Source organism: Zeugodacus cucurbitae, chromosome 2 (genome assembly GCF_028554725.1).
Source record: "Zeugodacus cucurbitae isolate PBARC_wt_2022May chromosome 2, idZeuCucr1.2, whole genome shotgun sequence".
Classification (NCBI taxonomy): Eukaryota; Metazoa; Arthropoda; class Insecta; order Diptera; family Tephritidae; genus Zeugodacus; species Zeugodacus cucurbitae.
The window spans coordinates 72,696,142-72,719,975 of record NC_071667.1 but is presented as its reverse complement, the minus strand read 5'-3'; the positions used below and the strand labels follow the sequence as shown (position 1 = coordinate 72,719,975).

Here is a 23,834-nt window from a genome sequence, read left to right as displayed (position 1 = left end):
ATATGATTGTTAAATAAATTAAAGATTTATCTTACAACTATCTTCGTATTACCATGTATAAATATACGCAGAATTCTTTTCCTTTTAATTCAATCCGTATAAAAATAAACTAAAATAGTTTTCTTCTAAATTATTACAATTATTACTTCTAGTAGAAAGAATTTCGCAACTTTATAAAATTATAAAAAATTGACATTCCAACACAATCTGGTAATACCAATTTAGGAAGTGTTTGGTGACTTTTTTATCGTACTTTTTGTCAATTTTCTATTTACTTTTTGCTGCTGCCTTATCAATATATTTTCCTCGGTGTTTCTGTTTTTGTACATACCTCCAAAAACATGGAATTTGTACATTCGCCGCCCCCCACTCGGTAAACATAACAAAGAAAAAAACAATGTATAAACGCGCAAACGCCTCTTATCGCTCGTATTTGCACAAGTCTGTGTACAATTGTGTGTGTGTGTGTGTGTTGGCGCTCTCGTGGCAACCACAGCGGTTGGGGCTCTTATATAGTATATTAGAATTGGAGCTTCTGACTCCAGTTCTCATTTTGCTTTCGTCTACTGACAACGTCGCGTTAATCGTGTTCCTATTGCGTCGTTATTTGTCGGTAACGTCGGTGCAGTTGATTTTCTTTTGTCCAGTCTGGTTTTCAGACGCACATCATTCGCTTTGCATCTTAATTTAAGATCAGTTGATTTGTAAAATTTATATACTGCTTGAATATACATCAGTTCAGCTACGTAAATGCGTGTAATTACGTAGCATCCGTCAAACGTTGCGATTAGTTAATATGTGCTACAAGAAGTCACCGCCCACACAATTTATTTCCAATTGTACACCCACTGTGCAAAGGCTAATCAATTTTATTGTGCAGTTTTAAAGTGTGCTTGCTACGATTTTGCTATTTCGTGTTGTGTAAAGCTATGAATATTGCAGTGATTTAAGCTAACATTCGTGACTTTCGTTAAACAAATACGTGCTTTTAAAAGTAACTTTCATCTGCTGGCGTTAATAATCGAAATTGTTTTTGTTGCATTTACTTGTAAATTGACACTAAATATCGGTTGTGACAACATTGCCTTCACATTGAAACGGATTTGCTGTTTGCGTACGTAGCGAGGACGTATGCACGACAGCGGAAGTGTAGGAGGCTCTTTCAAGTGGGCATACGTGTGTCCGTGCGTCTAAGCGTCTCGAGTGTTTGCTCGGTGGCCACACACACACACATTGCAACCGACCCACCACCATAAACCACCAATACTAAACAAACGACCTACAATACTGGCATAGCAGTGCATCAAAGAGGAATATCGGTCGTTGTGAACGTCCTGCATAATTATTTGCATTTAAATCAAATTGAATTTTACTGAACGCACTGGAAAATAAGCTAAAACATGGATTTGAAGTTCGTCAATGTCATTATATTGGGCTTCGGCTTTATGTTCGTATTCACGGCCTTCCAAACCATGGGTAACATTGAGGTAAGCATGTGTTGTTGCAGTCGCTTCAAATAGGTTTTCATGCACAGATGTATAGAGAGTATTATAAACAAACATACATACATACATTTGTATGTAACCATATCCTTGACTTTAATTGCGCGCATCCTTGGCATACACCAAGGACGTTGAATGTTGTCTGTTGTTGGTCATAGGTGCAGATATGTACATATGTTCAGGATGTGTGTGGGTGTTCTCACTGTCGAAGTAACAATATTGTGAATTGTGAAAGAAAAAATTAATACAAGTACGTGCTATTGCATTGTATCGTTAAGCGTAGTCCTCTGAAGTTAGTATGTCATAAACACGAAGGTCAAGGGGTCGATCTATGCCTTACATATTAGTCCTATTTTTATACAATGCCAAAGCCGCGTCAGTGTTTTCCGCCTCGTAAAATCCATTAGCCATTAATGGAGAGCATAAAAAATATGTTACAGTCAGTACAACAAAAAAAAAAAAACACTACCAAATTAGAGGAAACGTTTTTATGCGCGCACGCACCAACATACTTATTTAAGCTTCTTTGTACATAACTTTTTTTATGCGTGCATACATATCTACAGTTCCTGTTTATAAATGTAGTTATTCATAGAAGAAAAAGGAGCGCCAAGAATCCGTATTTTTATAATACGTTATTTGCTTGCGTAAATCGGAAGATATATGTTCTTATGTATGCCGTAGCGTGGGCGGTTAACAAGCATTGCCAGCCTTGTCTGCTTAAGATTGTATATCAACGGTATCGCCCACTTTTTTTGTCTGCTACAACACAAGCTTAGAAGTACAAGTGCACAATTATTTATTTATTTTATTTATGTTGTGCCTTTTTGATTCTGTGGCCTCTAAGTGAAAGTCGTGCATTTGGTTTTATGTTTGCTTGTAAATGTGTGTTTGTGGTAATTGAATTCTATGGCCTTTAATTTAATATTCTTTGAATGAGTGGTTGTAGAACATAAATAATTTTTTGAAAAAAAAAACAAATTTTAAATAAAAGCAATGAACTAAGTTATGGAAATTGTCCATATGTTAAATGTACACTTTTTGTTACTGAAATAGTTGAATTAAAATTGTTTGAATGTTTAAAAATTAAGAAAATTATTATTTTTACAGAAACACACTCAAAAGTGATTTTTAGTTAAAATGTTTTAAGAAAAATACTCTGAATCAATCAATCCACACAATTGTTCGTAATACAATGGAACTTCTCTAACTCGCATCACCATAATGCACAAAAAAACTGCGACTTAGAGAGACTTCGAGTTATAGAAATTTTCATTAAAACATATTATACAATATTTCTAAAAGCTTTATGGACTTACCTTAAAATATGTCTTGCGTAATTTCGTTTGTTACAGTTTGCTATTGTTTGGCTCTTGACGTCGTCTATATCCCATGCCTTTGTTAGATGATTTATGCAATCCATTAGTTAATATCATATGTTTTGTTCGCCTCCACACAATATGGAGGGACTCTTTTAAAATTCTGTCTTGATAGTAAAATTTTAAATTTTGCATTATGCCCTGGTGGAAAAGTTCGATTTATGGAATGAAATTTGTATGAAATTTTACTTCTATTGCCAATTCAAGTGTTCGAGTTATGGAGATCTTCGAGTTATAGAAGTTCGAGTTATGGAAGTTCCACTGTATTAGTATAATTATTTTTAAATTATTAACTAACCGCTTTAAAAAGTCCGTCTTTTATTTTTGAGCGAACATGTTATTTTGTCCATATTTCTTTAATAGAATGCACTTGTAATATGTATGCTTGTATGTAAATATGTATGTAAGAATGCAGCTACGTATTCAACACATAATTGATGAACATGTCACACAATCTAACCAGTTACATTTCCGCTATTACTCTCATTACTACCTTATCAACAATATTGATTTTTGTTTTGCTACGTCTAAGACAATGTTGACCTAAATAAGGTCTAATTATGCCATCGCATAGTGCTTCAATACAGTTTTCAATAAATTTTTGTAATGTTTCCAGTCACGCAAGGTGCTCTTGTGGGTATGGCATGTATTACAAAATTTAAGAAAAGTTTGTAGCACAATTTTAGTTTAAAAAAGTTCTAAAAATATTTAGTGGGTGTGGTAATATAAATATTCAATTAGAAATGCTTAAAATTCTTCAGTATAAACATATTTATGCATACAGTCAGATATTTTATGTTATATAGCGTGTTTGAAACTCATATTTTATGGAATGTTGCTTGTGTAGTTAACGGTATTTGAACTTGTATGTTGTTTATATGAAAGTAGTTAATGAACTGAGTAAATGTGTACTTACATAATTGAAAATATAACGTTAATGACCCATATTTTTTGTTATTGTATTATATATTATATGTACATACAAATACAGTTGAACTGCTCTACAGCTATAGCTATTCGCTTAAGTACTTCTGTAGTATTAAAAACGCAATTAAGATCGCATCATTCGTTATTTTTTTTATTCTCTTCGCAATATCCTTTATCACTTTAAAGTCGTTTTTGGTTTATAATTAATGATAAAAGAAAATCCCAAAAATTGCTTGCAAACTTGTCGAAATTTTCAATGCTTATCACATACATACATACATATGTACACAAAATATTAACTACAATAGTATAATTATTATCGACACTTCACGCTGCAAGAACATTACCTAATAATCCAAATGTCATAAATATTATGTTTACAATCAATTAATAACCGTTATATACGCAAATAAGTACTGATACTACCTTATCATGATTTATTATAATGCGAATGTCCTTTGTATATATGTACATACATTTATTTATGTATTTTTGTACATAGGTATGCATGTTTATGTGTTTAAATAATGTATAATATTTTATCAGTGAATCACGTTTTATCATTATATGAGGGTTTTTGTAAGTGGTTAAACATATTTATTTGTAATTAAATCAAGTAGCTATGGTGTATAAAATTGTTAAGGTTTCATTCAACCAAATTAGATAAAGTAATAAATTACTTGATGGTATAAAATATATAAATATTTTTAATTCGGAAATGTTGCGACATTTTTTAGAGTGAAAAAGAAATTTTACTAAATACAATAATAACGATAACATCAAATTGTTTATAAGTCATTAAAGTTTGATTGGATTCGTGGAGGTTTTTGCTATTTTAGTCATAATTTAGTACCGTTTTTGCAATGTATACAAAAACAAGTAAGGAAGGGCTCAGTTCGGGTGTAACCGAACATTTTATACTCTCGCAATTTATTTATTTAACTTTATTTATATTATATAATACACAATTTGACCCACATATTCGTCATATATATTGTATAAAGTCCATTGAAAGTTGGAAACCATAATATTAGGTTAGAAGCACCGAGGTCCTCGTGTTCGATATATGGGGTCTTAAAAACCTATGGTCCGATTTCGGTGATTTTTAGAATGGGGCTGCCACACTATTAACATAGTATTTGTGCAAAATTCTGCACCGATATCTTCACTAGTGCTTACTTTATATATTGTAAAGTAAACGATTCAGATTGTCTTCAAAGTTCTGGTATATAGGAAGGTGGCGTGGTTGTAAAGCGATTTGGCCTATTTTCACAACATATCATTGGGATGTAAGGAAACTATTACAAACCAAGTTGCATTGAAATCGGTCGAGTAGTTGCTGAGATATGGTTTTTGACCCATAAGTGGGCGACGCCACGCCCATTTTCCATTTTGTAAAAAAATCTGAGTGCAGCTTTCATCTGCCATTTCTTATGTGAAGTTTAGTGTTTCTGACGTTTTTCGTTAGTGAGTTAATCCACTTTTAGTAATTTTCAACCTAACCTTTGTATGGGAGGTGGGCGTGGTTATGATCCGATTTCTTTCATTTTTGGACTGTATTAGGAAGTGGCTAAAAAACGACTGCAGAAAGTTTCGTTTATATAGCTCTATTGGTTTGCGAGATATGTACAAAAAACTTAGTAGGGGGCGAGGCCACGCCCACTTCCCCAAAAAAATTACATCCAAATATCCCCTTCATAGTGCGATCCTTCATACAAAATTTTATTTCCGTAGCTTTATTTATGGCTTAGTTATGGCACTTTATGTGTTTTCGGTTTTCGCCATTTTGTGGGCGTGGCAGTGGTCCGATTTTGCTCATTTTCGAAAGCAACCTTCCTATGGTGCCAAGAAATAAGTGTTTCATCAAGATATCTTAATTTTTACTCAAGTTACAGCTTGCACAGACGGACGGACAGACAGACATTCGGATTTGTACTCCACTCTTCACCATGATCACTTTGGTATATATAACCCTATATCTAACTCGTTTAGTTTTGGGTGTTACAAACAACCGTTATGTGAACAAAACTATAATACTCTCTTTAACAACATTTGTTGCGAGAGTATAAAAATTAACTCCAAAAGTAACTTGTTGATAACATTTTTTGTTAACATCGCTCCATTTGCAAAAATATTGAAGTCTTTAGATTTTTTATTTGTAAATGTATTTGTATGAACATAAATAATGTGACCAATGAACGCAATCAAGGTCATTGAGCAATCCGGTATTTTTTGAGATACAAGTACGAGCTTTATCAAACATTCATACTCGCATGTAGTTCTGTTTAGGCATGCAAATTAATAATGAGAAATTTTTCAAGGCTAGTTACTTGTGTGAATTACATTCAAAATAACGGTACGGTAAGATCTACAACTTAGCGGATTTTTAATAATTCATGTTTAAATGATTTGCAAATAGAAATTATAATATAAAAATTTTCAATTAAAATAAATAGAAAAAAAATGAAAAAATTTTAATTTGGTAAATATCCCCTCTAATAATCTTTTTTATGAGCTTGGAATTTTAGTGTAAATATTTTATTAAGCAATAATTTTAGTTAAAAAAAAGACAAACAAAAGAAAAAAAATATTAAAAATATTATATATATTATAACATAATTAAAAAAAAATTTACAATTATTTAAAACAGAAAATATAAAATATAAATTTTCTTCAAAAAATGTAATAAACCTTAAAAAATATGTAAAAATAATATATAATGCAGTTTATTGAAAAATATAATATAAGTTCTTCAAACTAAAGATTTAAATGGAAATATAGAACATATGCATTATTTAATACTATAATTAAAATTAAAAAAAAAAATTTACCTTATAATATATAAAAATATATTTTGAAAAATGCTTTAATTTAAACAATAAATATTAATATAAAATATAATTGTATATTGTAAAAGTAAAAATAAGTAAAAATTATTATAAAATTAGAATATTAAAAAAAATTAAATTGAATAAATTTAAATTAAATAGCCTAAAATAAAATTAAAGGCAATCACATCACAAAGAATTTCGAAAAGAAGTTTGACGGATTTCAAATAAAGTCTCTACCAGTCCATAGCCTACTTAAGACCAGAACCTGTTATTAAATTGTAAAATAAAATGTATTTATGTCCATACACATGTACACAAGTATTTGTTCTATCCTCCAATTATTGTGTGAGTGTATGTGTGTAAGTTGGCCAAAATAAGTAAAAAAAAATCCGGTTTGGAATGAAAAATAATAAGAAAAGAGAATATAATGAAGAAAAAAGAAAAGCTTAAACTCGTTGGCAACTTACATATCTTTAACCTACCTATTAAATATATACTATATAACAGCGGCTTGAAACAAAGCGCCTAAACGCGCGCCCAGTCGCCTAGCCCAGCCAATTACGGCAAGTACAGGCCTTAAATTTAGTACAGTATACTATCTTAAAATAAGAAATACTTTTGCCATTTTTTGTCCAATCTCAGTTGTGGGGCATTTGCCGCAGATCGTGGCATTTTCTTCGTTGATCAGTGAGATCAATGAGTGGATTCAAAAACGAATGTCTACTTGGAGCGCCCATTCGAGCAACGAGTGTAGCAAGTCAATGAACGAAACTATTTCATGTAGCCAAACGCACACACTCACACCTTAATATACTTATATATGTAGGAACATACACATAGCTTCATGGATATGCTGTAATTATAATGATTTAAAACAACCTTCAGGCTTGTAACGGCACACACACGCTCTCGATATTATTACAGATTGGCTTGCTTTTGAAATCACATTTTTTGATTTTGCTGTAATAACTGCACTTTGCACTGCCTGTGCCGAGGAATTTTCCACAATTAATGTGCATAAATATTTTTTTATATTTTCTATAACTCTTTGTAGTTTTTTTGCTTTGTCAAGCGGAGCGCAATAATAAGCAGAAATTACGGTCAATTTTTATCGCCAACCGGATTCTATTTTCTACAACTATATATGTATATTTGTTTTTGTAATATAAAAAGCGTTTAGTTTTCAAATTCCTACTTAGTTGATTAAAAATGTGTCTTTGTGTCTTTAATTTCATTCCTTCTCCTTTCCGCAAACACATTTCTTTGTAAGTTTCTTAAGTGCAAAACTGTTGAAAAGTCAACAAACAGAAATTTCAATGCCAACAAAGTTATACAAGAAGACGCGAATTCGTCGTTTACGACTTTGGTAAAAATTTGTTCATAAATAAATAAATAAATATGTTTGTAATGTAAACATATGCTCTGCGCGCACAAAAGTTTCACGGTCACCGAAAAAGAGAAAGCAATAACACATGTCTAACGTATGTGCACTGTAAATATTTGTATGTTTTTCAGTTAACCGAAAACATATACATAGACAGTAAGGTATGTAGTTGTAGCTGCTTAAAATTCAGTTTTAATTTTCGCACTACGTTGGAATTCGTGGTTGGCTTAACTGTTTTTAATTTATTTATTTTTTGTTTTATAGTTTTTGTACACCTTTGCATACACACAAAAATTTAATTCAATACTTTTTGCCTATTTGTAATTGTATTGTAGAACTGGTTTTCGTTTCGTCAAAGTGGGTGTGTAGCTCTATTTGCCTCTAGCCATTCACATTTATGAATGTACTTGTGTATATATGTATGCACCTGAATACTTAAATCATTAGGGCGGGGCGTTTTTTTGTTGATTCAATACATAAAGATTTTTAAATATTACTCAGATTTCTCGAAAACTTTTTTTTCTAAAACGTCTTAGTTCACAGTGTCTGTAGTAATTCCGAAATACTGCAAAATTTAAAAATTCCATTATTTCCCGATTATATTATCTTATTTTTTGTACTTCATTTGATAGGCAGCCAGCCTCCAGAATAAGTCTAATTTCAGAATACTTCCATTTGATACAAAAATTTTACTTTTTTTCTGAATTTTTCAAAAATTAAAACCTAAATTTTTAATGTGTTTTCGAGTATTTCTTAAAAAATAATGCATTTTAGTAAAATCCATACATTTTTCAAACATAGACTGTATTAATTGATTGAATAGTTTTCGTGAAGAAATTTCAAATTCTAAATATGTAAATATAAATTTAAAAAATATATTTTAGACGGAGGGGCAATTTTTAATTAAATGCTTTCCAAAAATAATCCCTTTTATTCTTCCGTTGTCAGTAATATTTGAAGTGATTTTTGTTGTATTTTAGTTTTTTTTAAATGACATTAAAAATACAACATATATTTCAACTGTCCAATTTTTCTTTTTAATTTTAATCGTCCCACCCTAATGTAATTCGTATAGCTGCTCTCATAAGCATAAAATATGCACTAACACTCGCCACAACAAGTAGTGGCAGCAGCAGCAGAGACGAGCCCACAAAAAGATATTTGCTTTCTGCATTTGGAAATAATAACCAAGCCAAAGATCACACAGCCAACCAGTTAGCCACTCAGCCGTAACACTGAGCCATTCACTTTTCGCTGCACAGTGTTTCAATTAGCATGCGATTGTATAATTATTTATTGAAATCAATGGATGTGAGAAAATAATGAGTTTTTTACCATTATTTAAGTTGAAAGAATAAATTTCTAATGTTTTTATAGAACTAATTCTCTTCTTTTCTAATCATCTATATAACTCGAAACTAGTTCAAGTTTTATTATATCCGACACTATATATTCCTGAGGTTGTTTTGTGACATCGGAAACGTCCCGATGAGTAGGGGATCTACTAGATCTAGAGACGCGTTGAAAGTTATTAATAGATGTGATCGGCTAATAAGCATGTCTACTTTCCATTTAGATTTAAATTTAAATTTGCCTGGAGCGATCCTTAATTTAACAAACTGATATTTAACGAGTTTAAGATAAAAAATTTTCAATTCAGTATCCGCACCAGAGAGCAGCTTCGGGTATGTTCGAGTGTGTTCAATCACACTAGCTTAAATTCGGTACGAGTGTGTCGAAACACTCTTCAAACACGTGTTCGATCGAGTTTGGAGCCCGAAGCGAAAATAACGCAAACGAACAATCACGACGGTCCTATTTTCGAGTGCAAGCAGCAAACTCGGATTTTATGTATATTATATTTTCGGGTGTGTCGTGCACGTGTTGATTGTGATCGAAACACTCGAGTGGCACTCGAAGACCAAAAAATAATAGATAAACATACGTACACACATATGTATGTATGTTTGTTGGCGTCGGGATGTCGCGTTCTGTCTTAGCTTTTTTGTTGAATAATTTGAATATTAGACGTACATAGTACATATTATAAAAGAATAATTCAATATAAGAATAGAATTCACTCAAAACTTATTTTATTTATTAATTCATAAATCATAAATAAAAAACATTTCATTGCACTTAAATATTTTAATTTTTTTTAAATCACAAATTTCAGGTGGAGACCAGGTGTTTGTGCAATTGGAAATGTTCTCACAACCCGAATTTTCTATCGTTGTCATTATGAATTATAAAAAGTAAACAAAACAAACAAAACCAATAATCGTTGACAATCACTACGCAATAATAGCATGACTGCCAATTACATACATACATATTCTGAAATTTTGTGCACACTCGTGTGTGACTCGATCACATTCAATACGATCGGGTTAGAGTGCCAGCTCGTTCACAAACGAGTGTCAACTCGGCACTCTGTTAAAACAAGCATATATGCTTGTGTTTCGAGTGTCGCGAAAGGCTCGTTCGTTTTGAACATGTCTCCAAACGATCAATACGTGTATTCATACCGAAAACTTTGATCAAACAAAATCAGAGTGGACATTCGAGTGTGCACGAAAATGATATACCCGTTGCAGCTCTCTGATCCGCACGTATTTACCGTACCCTGTAGTAACTTATTAATTGTCCAATTAGTATTTAATTAACAATAAATTATACTGAAACTGTCCATGTGTTGAGTGATAGAGGGCAAGTGTCTGTTTGGTGAGCTAAATTTTTGAATAATTATTTTATTTGATATTAACCGATGTGTACAACTATATAAAATCAATCAAGAGTCACGAAAATGCTTATATTGGGAATTTTAGGAACGTGTTAAGGGGTATGGCGGGTTTCAGATGTTGAAAAATGGGTATTTCTACTCTTTTCTAATATATACAATTTTCATTTAAATAATTGAGCATATCTGAGACCCATATATAAAAATATTTTGTGAAACTTTTATTCATTATTGGTTCATCCAAGATAAAAAAAAATATATTTCGGATAGATAAATATCAAAATAAAAATATTAAAATTTGAAATGTCAGACTTGGAACAAAAAACACATTTTTGGTCTAAATTTCGAGATATAAATCCTTTGTTTATTAACTAGATAATGTTATTTTAAAGATGAGTGTTTTGACAAGATCACTTCATAACATTTCGAAAAATCGTGTCCACCGATTTAAAAAAATTAGTTTAGAGATAAACGCATTATATTGTAACTTTCATTCCCTAATTGGCAAAACTTCCAAAGGTTCTATCTCTTAGAATTCTACTCGAATCGATTTGATATGTTTGGGTAATATTTTAAACTTATTGTACTACATAGTAAGACATAATTCTTTTTTTTTCAAATTTTTAAACCCACCTAACCTCGTAACCTCTATAGTTCATTTAATGAAATGTCGCAAAACATGATTAATAACTTCAAAAAAAGTGTAATCTATCAAAGAATTAAAAAAGATCTTCGATTTTCTGCTAGCAAGTGAGTCAACCTTATAACAATATTTTTTTTTTACTTCTTCTAACTTAATTAATTATTTTTTCATTATTTTATGCTTTGTTTTCATACTTCATTCGTTGTCTAGTTTTGGTTTTTAGAGCGCATGCGCGCAATATTTGGAAAAAATATCTACATATTGGCTTGCGGTAAAATGAACAACGCAATAACATAACAATAAAAATAAAGTATCAGTGAGCAACTGTGTGTGTGTGTATTGTTATTAAATGTTGACTAATGCTTGAAAAAACAAACGGGTGCATTTGCACTCGTATATACACGTATAATATTAGCTAGCGATTTGAAATGCGAGCCAGGAAACAGAGTTGCTATGGCTCAACACACCGATAAGTAATAACGAAAATTTGCATAAGCATTTTTGGAATTCGGTTTTGCTGCATCAACCGAGCTTGGCATTAATATTTTTATGTGGTATTTGCCATAACCAAAACCATTAACCAATAACCAAGGTGCACTCAAGTTATCATTTTTGATTTATGTGTAGATATGTATTGATGTGTGTCTCCGTTTTTTCACACTTCTTTGTTATACTCTCGCAACAAAAGTTGCTAAAGAGAGTATTATAGTTTTGTTCACATAACGGTTGTTTGTAACACCCAAAACTAAACGAGTTAGATATAGGGTTATATATACCAAAGTGATCAGGGTGAAGAGTGGAGTTCAAATCCGAATGTCTGTCTGTCCGTCCGTCCGTCTGTGCAAGCTGTAACTTGAGTAAAAATTAAGATATCTTGATGAAACTTGGCACACTTATTTCTTGGCACCATAGGAAGGTTGCTTTCGAATGAGCAAAATCGGACCACTGCCACGCCCACAAAATGGCGAAAACCGAAAACACATAAAGTGCCATAACTAACCCATAAATAAAGCTATGGAAATAAAATTTGGTATGAAGGATCGCACTATGAATGGGCATATTTAGATGTAATTTTTTTGGGGAAGTGGGCGTGGCCCCGCCCCCTACAAATTTTTTGTACATATCTCGGAAACCAATAGAGCTAAACCAAACTTTCTGCAGTCGTTTTTTTTTTAGCCACTTCCTAATGCAGTCCAAAAATGAAAGAAATCGGATCATAACCACGCCCACCTCCCACACAAAAGTTAGGTTGAAAAATACTAAAAGTGGGTTAACTCATTAACGAAAAACGTCAGAAACACTAAATTTCACATAAGAAATGGCAGATGAAAGCTGCACTCAGATTTTTTTACAAAATGGAAAATGGGCGTGGCGTCGCCCACTTATGGGTCAAAAACCATATCTCAGGAACTACTCGACCGATTTCAATAAAACTTGGTTTGTAATAGTTTCCTTACATCCCAATGATATGTTGTGAAAATAGGCCAAATCGCTTCATAATCACGCCTACTTCCTATATACCAGAACTTTGATGTCGAGCCGAATAGTTTACTTTACAATATATAAAGTAAGTACTAGTGAAGATATCGGTGCAGAACTTTGCACAAATACTATGTTAATAGTGTGGCAGCCCCATTCTAAAAATCACCGAAATCGGACCATAGATTTTTAAGACCCCATATATCGAACACGAGGACCTCGGTGCTTCTAAACTAATATTATGATTTCCAACTTTCAATGGACTTTATACAATATATATGACGAATATGTGGGTCAAATTGTGTATTATATAATATAAATAAAGTTAAATAAATAAATTGCGAGAGTATAAAATGTTCGGTTACACTCGAACTTAGCCCTTCCTTACTTGTTTTTGTTTTGTTGTTATTACTTTGTAAATAAAGTGTCGATAAAATTTTGCACAAATTTTATGCTTCGCCATTTAATAAGCAGCTTGACACAATTCTTGGTAACATTGTTGTTGTATTAAGTGCTTCTGAAGTGTTTCTTTATCGCTTTAAATATGTTTTATTTATTTGTTTTGTTTATATTTTCGCAAAGTTCTTATTATGGAACGGAAATAACAATAAATAATTTGAGAATACGGAGAAATGCCAGAAGTGATTAGGTACTTAGTTCAATAAATAGAAATATATTTTAGTAAATACATGAGAATTCCTTATAGGGGTAATCCCGTATTATATATAAGTTCTAGACCTAATACTAAACCGGGTTAGCTTTTGATGCCTAACACCAACTACAGTGGGATCGAAATCTTATTTCATATTGATGGTTCGTTAAAGCCTAAAAAGGATTACTAGATTTCTCTAATTTTCCCCACATGGTGTTCTCAGTGAATGAGACATGAATTTCTATGTATAAATGTTCTAGATTTGGCACTTGATAGTAACCAGGAAAGTTTGGAATGCACCTTAAATATTTAAGTATTTTTTTCCATTTTTCCTTCAAATATGTACATATATATTCTGTGATGAACTTAACATTGATCTTGTGATATGTAAACCAAAATTGACTCGGTTGACTTACAGTTAGATTTAGAGGTCCAACTCTTTTGATGTAACTGATTGTGTCTAATAGACACTATATAATCTAGAAGATAGACTCAAGCTTCAGCTAGCTAACCTAAAATTTGTTGTAAATATTGTAAGACAGATCAATATAATATATGAAATAAACCGTTTAGCAGTGAAGCTTAGATAATTACACTAATGAATAATGCGTTGACCACAAAACATATACATATATATGTAGGTTAAGCAATTAACCGATTCCCGCTGATTATCCATTAATATTATTGAAATGAAAATGAAAGTGCTCTTAATTTGCTTCAGTCGATTACATAACTTATCAAGTGTTAGTAATTTAATCGTAATAATTAAGTATTACCTTTTAGATAGTACTACAATAAAAAGGTAAGAGCTTAAGCAAGTAGCAATTCACTTTCAGTTCAATAAAATCGCTATCTTTATAATACAAACACTCACTTTTTGGTATGCAAGTTACGAAATATTATATTTGTTTGTGTTTTTTAATGTAATTGAACTGTAAATATTGCTAAATATTGTTGTTGTTCCTGCGTGTGTTTTCCTTGCAAAAAATGCGGTCATGTGCGTTGGAATGTGCTTTGAAGTGGCACTTGTTACAAAGTGACTTATCAGTTATTGGCCTTTATTGATATGCTTTATGTGTTGAGGTCTTCCACTTTTCCATTGATTTCTTACGATTTATGCGACTACGTCAATCGTTTACACAAAATATGTACGCTTTTTCTCACTTATTTATTTATTAGCAAAGTAATCTAGGTTGACTTGTGAATTCACAGATTATAATTGCACTCACTCACACACTTGCTGGCAATTAGCGCATATATATCTGTATTATATATTTGTGGAATTGCACATTTGTTATCAATTTTAATTTGAAGTGCAAAAATGTATATTTGTATATTTTATATGTAAATTTGAGGCCTATTTTCAGATTAATTTAACCTTATCAAGCTAAAAAGGTTAACTTTGTTATAAATCATGTTAGGAAAAAATTGTTTATTATGAGCTGAGAGTACGGCGATAATAAGCTTTATAATTCAAATTTGTGAGTCCCGTTTTTTCGGTATCTAAAATGGACAATCTCGGGATCTCGAAATCTTGAAATTATATGCAATATGGATCTGGTTTGAATTTGGATCTGGTTTTCTGTCATTTATTTGATTCAATTCTACTTCTAAAACTTAAGTGCCCGCGTCTTGAACGATACAAATTAAAATTAAAGTACGGGGGATCCAGGAAACGACCTGTTTCGACGAGGTCGAACCAAAAGGAATGGATGGGGTTAATTGGGCATGCAAAGAGGTGATTTGTGTAATGCGGGGACTCTTTGTATGCAGGACATATATTGGGTATGTCGGGGTTCAGTCTGGATAGGTGGGAGTTTAATATACTACAGTATACAGAACGAAGTTGCGCAATGCTTTTTGTGAAAACATATAAACTGCTCCTTAACAGATTCAGCATACGGGCCTCGTTGTATAGGTGTACGACCGGAGACCTCACAATGCAACCTGTGGCAGTCTGGAAAGCGGTGTTCTGACAATTTTGTAGCTTCCTTAACTCCGCCCTACTGCATCCAAAAGACCATATAGGAACGGCGTAGTTTACGACCGCCTCGGTCGTGACCTACCAGGTGCATAGGAATCACTGTATTGGCCTGAGAGACTGTTTCTAATATTATATGCATGAATGAAGAAGAGTTTCTCTTTATTGCTTCGAAGATCCCAATTTGTGACTGAAATAATTAAATGACCAAAATTACGTGGATTATTTTAAGAAAGCAATGGGTAATTCGTGAGCATATTATCACTTATTCTTGTATAACCAAAAATATCTTCAGCCAACAATTTTTTATGCTTTATATGATTCCATTCTTCTTAGCAATTCTTAAATTCTCAAAATTTCAGCATCAACTTTATTTTGCGTCATTTAAAATTTGGCATTGGCGTGTGCCTTTTACATTTGCAAAAAAAAAATTATTTCAAACTGGTTAGTTTTGCGTCACTTGTCCACAAATTCGTAAGCCAAAGTTGAATTTTTCAAATAAAAACAAAAAAAAAATAATTTCAAAAAATAAACACCGGAACAAAGTGCGAATAATATAGTAGAGGCAGGTTTTACATTATCGATTTGATTGCACATTTCATCGTGTATAATTTATTAGGATTCGTGTTAGTACAAGGCTAATAGCGGTTCTTCTTGAAATGAATTATTGCATTTCGAAAAAAAAAAATATTGATTACTTTGTGCAAAATATTTCAGGTTTGACGTGGATCAAGTTTTTTGAGTAACTGTTGTTTGGTAATGACGAAATAATGTTTTGGAGAACGCAATTCTACTAAAATAAACATTATTACTCTTCTTGTGTTTTTCGGGAGTATAAAACTATCAGTTACAGGCACAATATTCTAGTACTGTCTCGAGAGATGAAGTAGTTTAGCTTTCGTATGACTCTATCTTTCTTATTCACCGCTATAATTGCCATAGATCACGAGAGGCCTTCTAACTGGTCTGAAGAACACTCTAGGATAAATGCATAAAACCTTAAAACGTTTCAAAAATATTTCGTAAGATTATGTTTGCCTGGTTCTCAACTTCCATGTATAATAATTAGAAATTTCTCAACCACTAACTTTATGGAACTTTTCTTTCATTTGCTACGCAGCTCTTACCCCCATACCTTAAAATAACTCGGATATATAATATACTCGTATATGAAAGCTAGTAATGGTGTACACGCGCAGCATTTGGTTACCTACGAGTATTAATTGCATAGTTTTTATGACATCTCTGGTTTATGCGCAGTTCCTCTCATGTCTTCAAACTAATTTTACTTGCACTGAGTTTATTTTCATTTTATTATCCCCATTTCCCGTTCTGTTGACAATCTCAGTCAGTCGCATCAGTGACAGTCGCCACTTGACGGCATTTATAGCAATCCCTTCGGTCAGTGTGTTCGTGTGCTAAATGGATGCGTCATTAATTTAATTTTTGCGCTACATTCTCAACTTGATATCGCATTTCTCTATATTGCGCGCCGTAATGTTACAATAACAAGATAAATATGCAAATAAATGTACTGTATGGAAGAGGAGCTTTGTAAAAAATGCGTACAGTATTGGGTGAAAATTAAGAATAACCTTTTTTTATTATTTCGAGAAACAAAATATTGTAGATTTCCGTAAAATTGATTCTACAAGACACGTAAAATATTTTGGAACCAAATATAGTATTAAAAATTTTATAATTTTTTACGCTACTTTCCTCCATTTTGGTCGTTCATGTATAATTTCATTTTCATGTAATTTCGATTATTTGTTTTGAAATATCTTTCATACAATAATCTAGGCTAATCACATAGTGAACGAAAAGCCATAGAAAAATATTAACATTTCTTAGACGAATTGACAGATGACGCACCTAGGTCTTTCGGAGGCCCATTGTGAATTATCCGGGACTAGAATCCACTTACACTACAATAGAGGATAATGATGCCTTTATTCCAATCAGACCACGTTTGCCTGCTAGCTGAGCAAGTCATAGATTCTATCCACCGGAATTCAGCCCAATCTATGACCCACTTATCAATTAAGTGTCTACAAGTGTCCAACGGCATGCATATATCCCCTTTACTGGGATCCAACTATAAGTTTGTGCCCATTTAGCTCGAAATGTTAAACATACCTGATTTTGAGTTAGTGTTGGTCTACTCTCACAAGGCTTCATTCATAGTATGATGTACACCGGGTATCTATTAGCGACAAATATACGGAGACTCTTAGAGGGAAAAACGTAAACGACACAGCGATTTTTATATAAATCTTGAATCTTTAGGTACGTAACCTTCCCAGATAATTTGTTTTAGCCCTCCAACTGTTTCTGAAAGTATTTCGGTTTTCAAAATATGAAAAAAAATAAAGAGAATATTTACCATTTACCTACTGAAAGTATAATTACTTATGAACGTTGCCTAATTTCTGCGCAGCACTGTATTTAGTCGACTTGCTCATATTCACTTGACTTTAGTTACTTTCTTATATAAACGTTTGATAGGCATTGAAGTGTAAGTATGTATGTATGTATGTATGAATTTATATTCGCACTTCCACATTTGTTATGGCTGATATAGCTTAATTAATGTTAATTTAATATATGGAATTTGTTGCATGCATGAGTTGTTGACGTTGTTTTAGGCACATATCTCTCTATATAAATATTTTCTTATAATGTATGTATGTTATTTGCTCATATTTGCAACCCTTCAGCAAATAAATTTTCAATTATTAAGAATAGAAACAAGATCAGCCTATGGTTCAAGTGGCTTACAACAACAACAATATGACTCAACATAACTAAATTTCTGCGTATTTAATATCAATTAACATCAAATTGGATTCTGAGTAATGAAATTGACACTTGCCGAATTTTTTTTTTTTTCAAAATTTTCAAAAATCGAGTTAAGCATTTTTGCCTTGCTTGCACAATTATTTGTACTCAAGTAGACTGTTATACTTATTTACAAATACTTCTAAAATAAATGCAGTTCAATGCTTTCTACACGGCTCCAATGGAATACTTGTTCTGCATCTAATTAAACTCGTCGTCTTGGTGTCTCTGATTTTTGCACTTCAAAAAATACAAAAATCGTTAAAATTTCAATTTTCGTGTGATATTAAAAACATACTTCGAAATAAATTCTACAACTTTATGGCTGTGCAAGCTTGGCATTTTTAATGAGCTTTGAGTATTGACTTGTGTCGGGAAGAGTACAAAAACCCGCATGCCTGGCAGGCAGCTACTAAAGTATAAGTTCAAAGCATGCACAACGGCAGCTGAATGAATATTTGTTTTAGTTTTTTTTATGAAAAATATTTATTTAAACTCATATAAGTACATACAAAGGACGTACGTGCTTTTATGTTTTTGTTGTTGTTGTATTAATTAATGCTTTGAATAATTTTTAATTTTTTATATATTTATTTAACCTCAAATTATGTATTAATATTATTAACTAATAGTAAAAAAATATATTTATATATATCTACTTGTATGTTGTTGTTGCAACTATTGTTTTTGCATATTCTAGTTTTCTTCCTCCGTCCATTGACACGTACACAACGTAGATAAATAAGTCGATATTGTTTTTGTTTTTCTTATTATGCGGTCAATCACTCTTTATCATTGGACGACAACAAAAACGCCTACAACAACAATAATAACAACGAAACAAGCACGTTGCTGTTATTTATATGCTAATTGTGTCATTTAACTCACTTCCGACTGTTTTAACATTTTTTATAGCGTAATTCAGTCCGATGCGCATTTATTTTCACGCACACACACACACATTTGTATGTGTATGTATGTGTATAATGTGCTTGTAGGCGCTTGCCATGAAATGCGCCGAAAGTTATGCTTTAAAATAGTTCAAGGTGTATCCGCATTTGATTGATCGACTTCAATGTTTATTATTTGCAAATTGAAATTTGCTGTTTGCCTTTGTTTCAATTAATTGAAATATTTCAGAGTTTGTTGTTGTTAAAAAAAAAATATTAGTGTGTCCTTGAGAGGGTTAAGGTGATTATGAGCTAAAAAACATGTTTTTTGGATGGTGACTACTATATTTGGGAAGTCATAAGCACCTCTGATGAATTCTTCGACCACAGCAAGGTTCGTTGCCCTAGTTGTTGGAGTTTTAACTAGTCGGTTATCAATCGGCATTCATCCGACAAGGTTATATGAGCCGATGCCAGTTTTAGAAATTGTTTGAAAGACGACTGTGCTCCCACACGCATATTTAACTGTCCCGTCGTTGCGAGACCTTAAATTAACCTTAAATTTCATAGGTTCAGCCATATGAGTGGACTAGGGGACATGAAATCCTACGACCGGAGTCTCTATGGCTTCACAAAGAAAGGTGTTAAACAGTCCAAGTGTGGTTCCCTCAGAATTAGACACAGATCATCCTTCATATCCTATCCTAATCTAACCTAACCTCTTTTTAGTGATAGAATTGAAGTTATTATCGAAGTCAACTACTAGTAAGTCCATGGAACGAACAGTTTTGATGAGGTGTAACGATAGGGAAGATGTGAAAGATTAGCAATTTTGGTTAAAAGGATGCGGGGATAATATCATGAACGGAACTGAGTGAGGTTTTCTCCGGTTTTGCAAGGTAACTCGAGTAGTAAATGGTTGGAGCTATAGATTGGATTCTACATTATCCGATGGATTTTGTTTGTTTCGTGAAATATAATCTTTTTAGCGATCTGACCTCTAGTCTGTAGGGCCGTGCCCGTGTTCTTATTATAAGAATATTATCAGATCAAGTCTCCATACATTTCCTAACCTCAAAATTTGTATTCATTTTTTTAAGTAGATAAAATATATGTAAATATTAATTTATTATATTGATTTTTTTCTTCCAGAAAACTATACTGGATAGTATTGCGAAGGAGGACAACAACTTCACCGGCGATGGTTACACCAGTTTGGCGATTATTTATACGACATTTTCGCTATGCAATTGGCTAGCGCCGTCCTTCATCTCATTCACAGGACCACGTGTGGCCATGCTGGTGGGATCACTCACTTATACGTAAGCACATCTATTTGCATTACTTGCATAAATATTAATCATTACTTATACTCCTTTCGCAGGCTCTTCATGATCGTGTTTCTATTTCCCTCCAATTGGCTGCTCTACTTGTCGAGTGGCATTTTGGGCGCCGGTGCAGCCATCACTTGGACCGGGCAGGGTAACTTCTTGGCACGTTGCAGCGATCTCTCGACGATATCACGCAACTCGGGCGTCTTTTGGGCGCTACTGCAGTGCAGCATGTTTTTCGGCAACATCTTCGTCTATTTCCAATTCCAAGATAAGGAACATATTGATGCGACCACACGAAGCACGGTTATTGGTGTACTAACGGCTTTAGCAGTGTTGGGTATAGTATTTCTGGCAGCATTGCGTCCTATGGAAGACAACTCAGTGGGCACGTCTGAAATGCAACGGCAGCAACAGCAAAATCGTACTGGCTGGGGTAGCGCGGTGTATGCGCTCAAGTCGGCCGGACAGCTCTTCATCACCAGAGATATGCTGTTACTCAGCGTTGCATTTCTCTATACTGGTAAGTTTCTGTTTAGATGCAGCGAAGGAAATTTTAAGTAACATTTCAAATTACTTACAGGACTTGAATTGTCCTTCTTCAGCGGCGTTTATGGACCATCCATTGGTTTCACGAAGAAGATACACAACACACCGAAGGAAATCGTTGGCTTGGCTGGCATTTGTATAGGCGCTGGTGAGGTGTTCGGCGGTGGCCTCTTTGGCATTCTGGGCAAGAAAACCACACGTTTTGGACGCGATCCCATCGTTATTGCCGGCTATGTCATACACATGGTTGCATTCTTTCTGATATTCCTCAACTTGCCCGACAATGCGCCATTCAAAGACACCGAAGACATCTCGTATTTGGATCCGCCACGCGCTTGGATTGCTCTCTTATGCGCTTTTATGTTGGGCTTGGGCGATGCCTGCATGAATACGCAGATCTACTCGATGTTGGGCGGTGTTTATGTGAAGAATTCTGTGGGCGCCTTTGCGCTCTTCAAATTCACGCAGGTTGGTATAACGAAATTTATATAATTTATGTTATTTGAAATATTTTTTTTAATATTCTATCTATTTGCAGTCCATTGCTGCCGCCATAAGCTTCTTCTACTCCTCACATCTCGGTTTGCGCGCTCAATTGGGTATTTTGGTGATCTTTGGCACAATCGGCACAGCCTGCTTCTGTATTGTCGAATGGGCGGTGAAGCGACGACAACGTGAATCGCCAGAAGACTCACGAACTGTTTCGCAAGACTCGCGTTCTGTTTCATATGATAAATAAAATAAGTTCATCAAATCCTAAAGCTACTGAGTTAGCTCAAGTAAATGTGGCATATGCGACCTGATCTGACAACAACAATTATGAAGCTGAAGCAAAAGCATACATGTTAAATATATTCGTATACATATATACACACCCGTATATTTACATATAAGTAAGTTGAAATCGATATTTGGTTGAATGTAATTAAGTACTTCGAAAGTAAAACAAAAACATTGTTGCGATACAGTAGTGTGCGTGTCTACAGTGTGTGCATAAAGTATTTATACATACCACATATTGGATGTATGTAAATGTGCGTTGATTCATGTCGGTAGTGTTTGGTCTTCCGGGACAATAATTAATGTCAAGCTAAAATACAAAAGCTAAGAAATTGTTATATTGTAATTCACTAGTGTAAAATTTTCAACGCATTTTTTATGCGTTTAATAATGATATTGCAATATTTTCCATTTGTTATAATGCCAAACTACATACATATTGTTTGTTTTAGATATGCGTTTTTTTATATATACAATATTTTATAAAATCAAAAAACAAAAAAAAAAAAACAAAAAACACACACACAAGTTGACTATATGTATTAAAAGAAATCCTGTTTGAATTTAGCTAAATGTAAGTGTATGTTTGTAATTGTTGTATATACATATTATTAAAAATACATATATGTAATAAAAAAATGTTAGATCGTAATTATTAAATGATGAAACGCAGTTTTCAACCGATATAATCGTTTTACAAAAACAAGTAATTGTTTGTTTGTTGTTTTGATTGTTTAGTAGTGTTGTTAATGCTTTTTAAAAAAGAAGAAAAATTTATTTGAGATTTTTTTAAGAAATGCGGCGTAGTTTCATTGAAATTTCTAATTTAATTTCTTTTTTAGTTTGCAAAAGTCCGCTGTTATGCAATTAAATATGAGTGTAAGTGCTTTCGAAACCCGCTCAGCTGTAATAAATAAATACCGAAAATCAAATTAATTTTATGATAAGAATTTTTGTGTTATATTTATCTAAAATTGTAAATCATAACTGGAATTTTAAATTATATATTGACATGAAAAAATTCCGAATTTGTCGACTGTATTATTTTCAAGCAGCGCTTCCTTGAGAGAGATGTGGTACAATATCGGGTCAAAAATGTTGCCAAGTTGTCAAAGCTGCTTGGAGGTAGGCGAAAGGGAATAATTCAAGCACTACCACCTTCATTGTCCAGCATTCGCCAGACCAAAGGTTAAAACGAAGTGACTGGAATCGAAATTAGTCGACTTAGGAACCTTGTTATAGAGTTCAAGCGCTTTGTTGAATCATAAGAGTCTTTGCGAACCGTCGGGAATATTTGGTTGCCACAAAGAACCGTGTAAGCTGTCTAAGTAAGGCTTTCTGCAGATCTACCCCTTGACCTAACCTCACCTATCAATATCAATCAACACCACAGTCTCCAATCTAGTCAACTGAACTTCATCTTATATTAATTTCAGTTTTCTAGATGGCACCTGTTGTTGTTGTAGCTCCATAAATAAAAAATAATAATAATAATATCAAAAAAAAACTCCGGAGAAGTAACTGTTCTTTGCACAAGACAGATTCCATATATTTACGAGAGCTCTGCCTCTATGCTGCACTTTTTGAGAACATTTTTCTAGCGAAGTTTCTTAACAGTTACAAAAGCTTTACTATTCGTGTTCTTTCCAGTCACGCCAGTTGTACATCTCAAGTGCAGACATGCCCTTGGTCATTCCAATGGATGCGTGGGCTTCTGTGGTATCCCGAATCGAAGGAGCTTTTCACTGGAGCTCATTATGTACGACATAATACAAGCAGCGTATTCGTTTTTGTATTTTTATGCGCTTAGCTGTAAATATTAATATCGCCGTAAACCTCATTTTGTTCATGGTTTCATCTTCATTACGCGGACGGCTCCAAATAAAGTTGTTATATACATTAGTAGTGTTCAAAGCTTCACTAAT

The 23,834-nt window shown here is 33.1% G+C and overlaps 1 protein-coding gene and 1 long non-coding RNA gene across 3 annotated transcripts; one reads left to right on the top strand and one right to left on the bottom strand.

Moving 5' to 3' along the window:
* The first annotated feature begins 251 nt into the window (after positions 1-251).
* Positions 252-22,937, top strand: Mfsd11_2 (UNC93-like protein MFSD11). Its single transcript, XM_011179376.3, has 6 exons — positions 252-373; positions 881-1,487; positions 20,402-20,571; positions 20,634-21,103; positions 21,164-21,597; positions 21,668-22,937. Exons 2-6 carry the CDS (start codon positions 1,401-1,403, stop codon positions 21,866-21,868), a joined length of 1,362 nt encoding a protein of 453 aa, XP_011177678.1. The 5' UTR covers positions 252-373; positions 881-1,400; the 3' UTR covers positions 21,869-22,937.
* Positions 14,351-18,762, bottom strand: LOC128919925 (uncharacterized). 2 transcript variants are annotated; one of them, XR_008470046.1, is made up of 3 exons: positions 18,658-18,762; positions 17,912-18,599; positions 14,351-17,852 (listed from the first exon to the last, which is right to left on the bottom strand). It is a non-coding gene; the product is annotated as an uncharacterized LOC128919925 (long non-coding RNA). The 2 variants fall into 2 exon arrangements; XR_008470045.1 differs by having other exon boundaries at positions 14,351-17,605; positions 17,658-17,852; positions 17,912-18,759.
* Positions 22,938-23,834: the final 897 nt, after the last annotated feature.

What these genes read in the sequence shown, in the direction of transcription:
- Mfsd11_2 (XM_011179376.3), top strand. Translation starts at nt 1,401, where the DNA reads ATGGATTTGAAGTTCGTCAATGTCATTATATTGGGCTTCGGCTTTATG. An exon ending in GTGGGATCACTCACTTATAC is followed by an intron (nt 20,572 to 20,633) that starts GTAAGCACATCT and finishes CTCCTTTCGCAG; the next exon opens with GCTCTTCATGATCGTGTTTC. An exon ending in CGTTGCATTTCTCTATACTG is followed by an intron (nt 21,104 to 21,163) that starts GTAAGTTTCTGT and finishes AATTACTTACAG; the next exon opens with GACTTGAATTGTCCTTCTTC.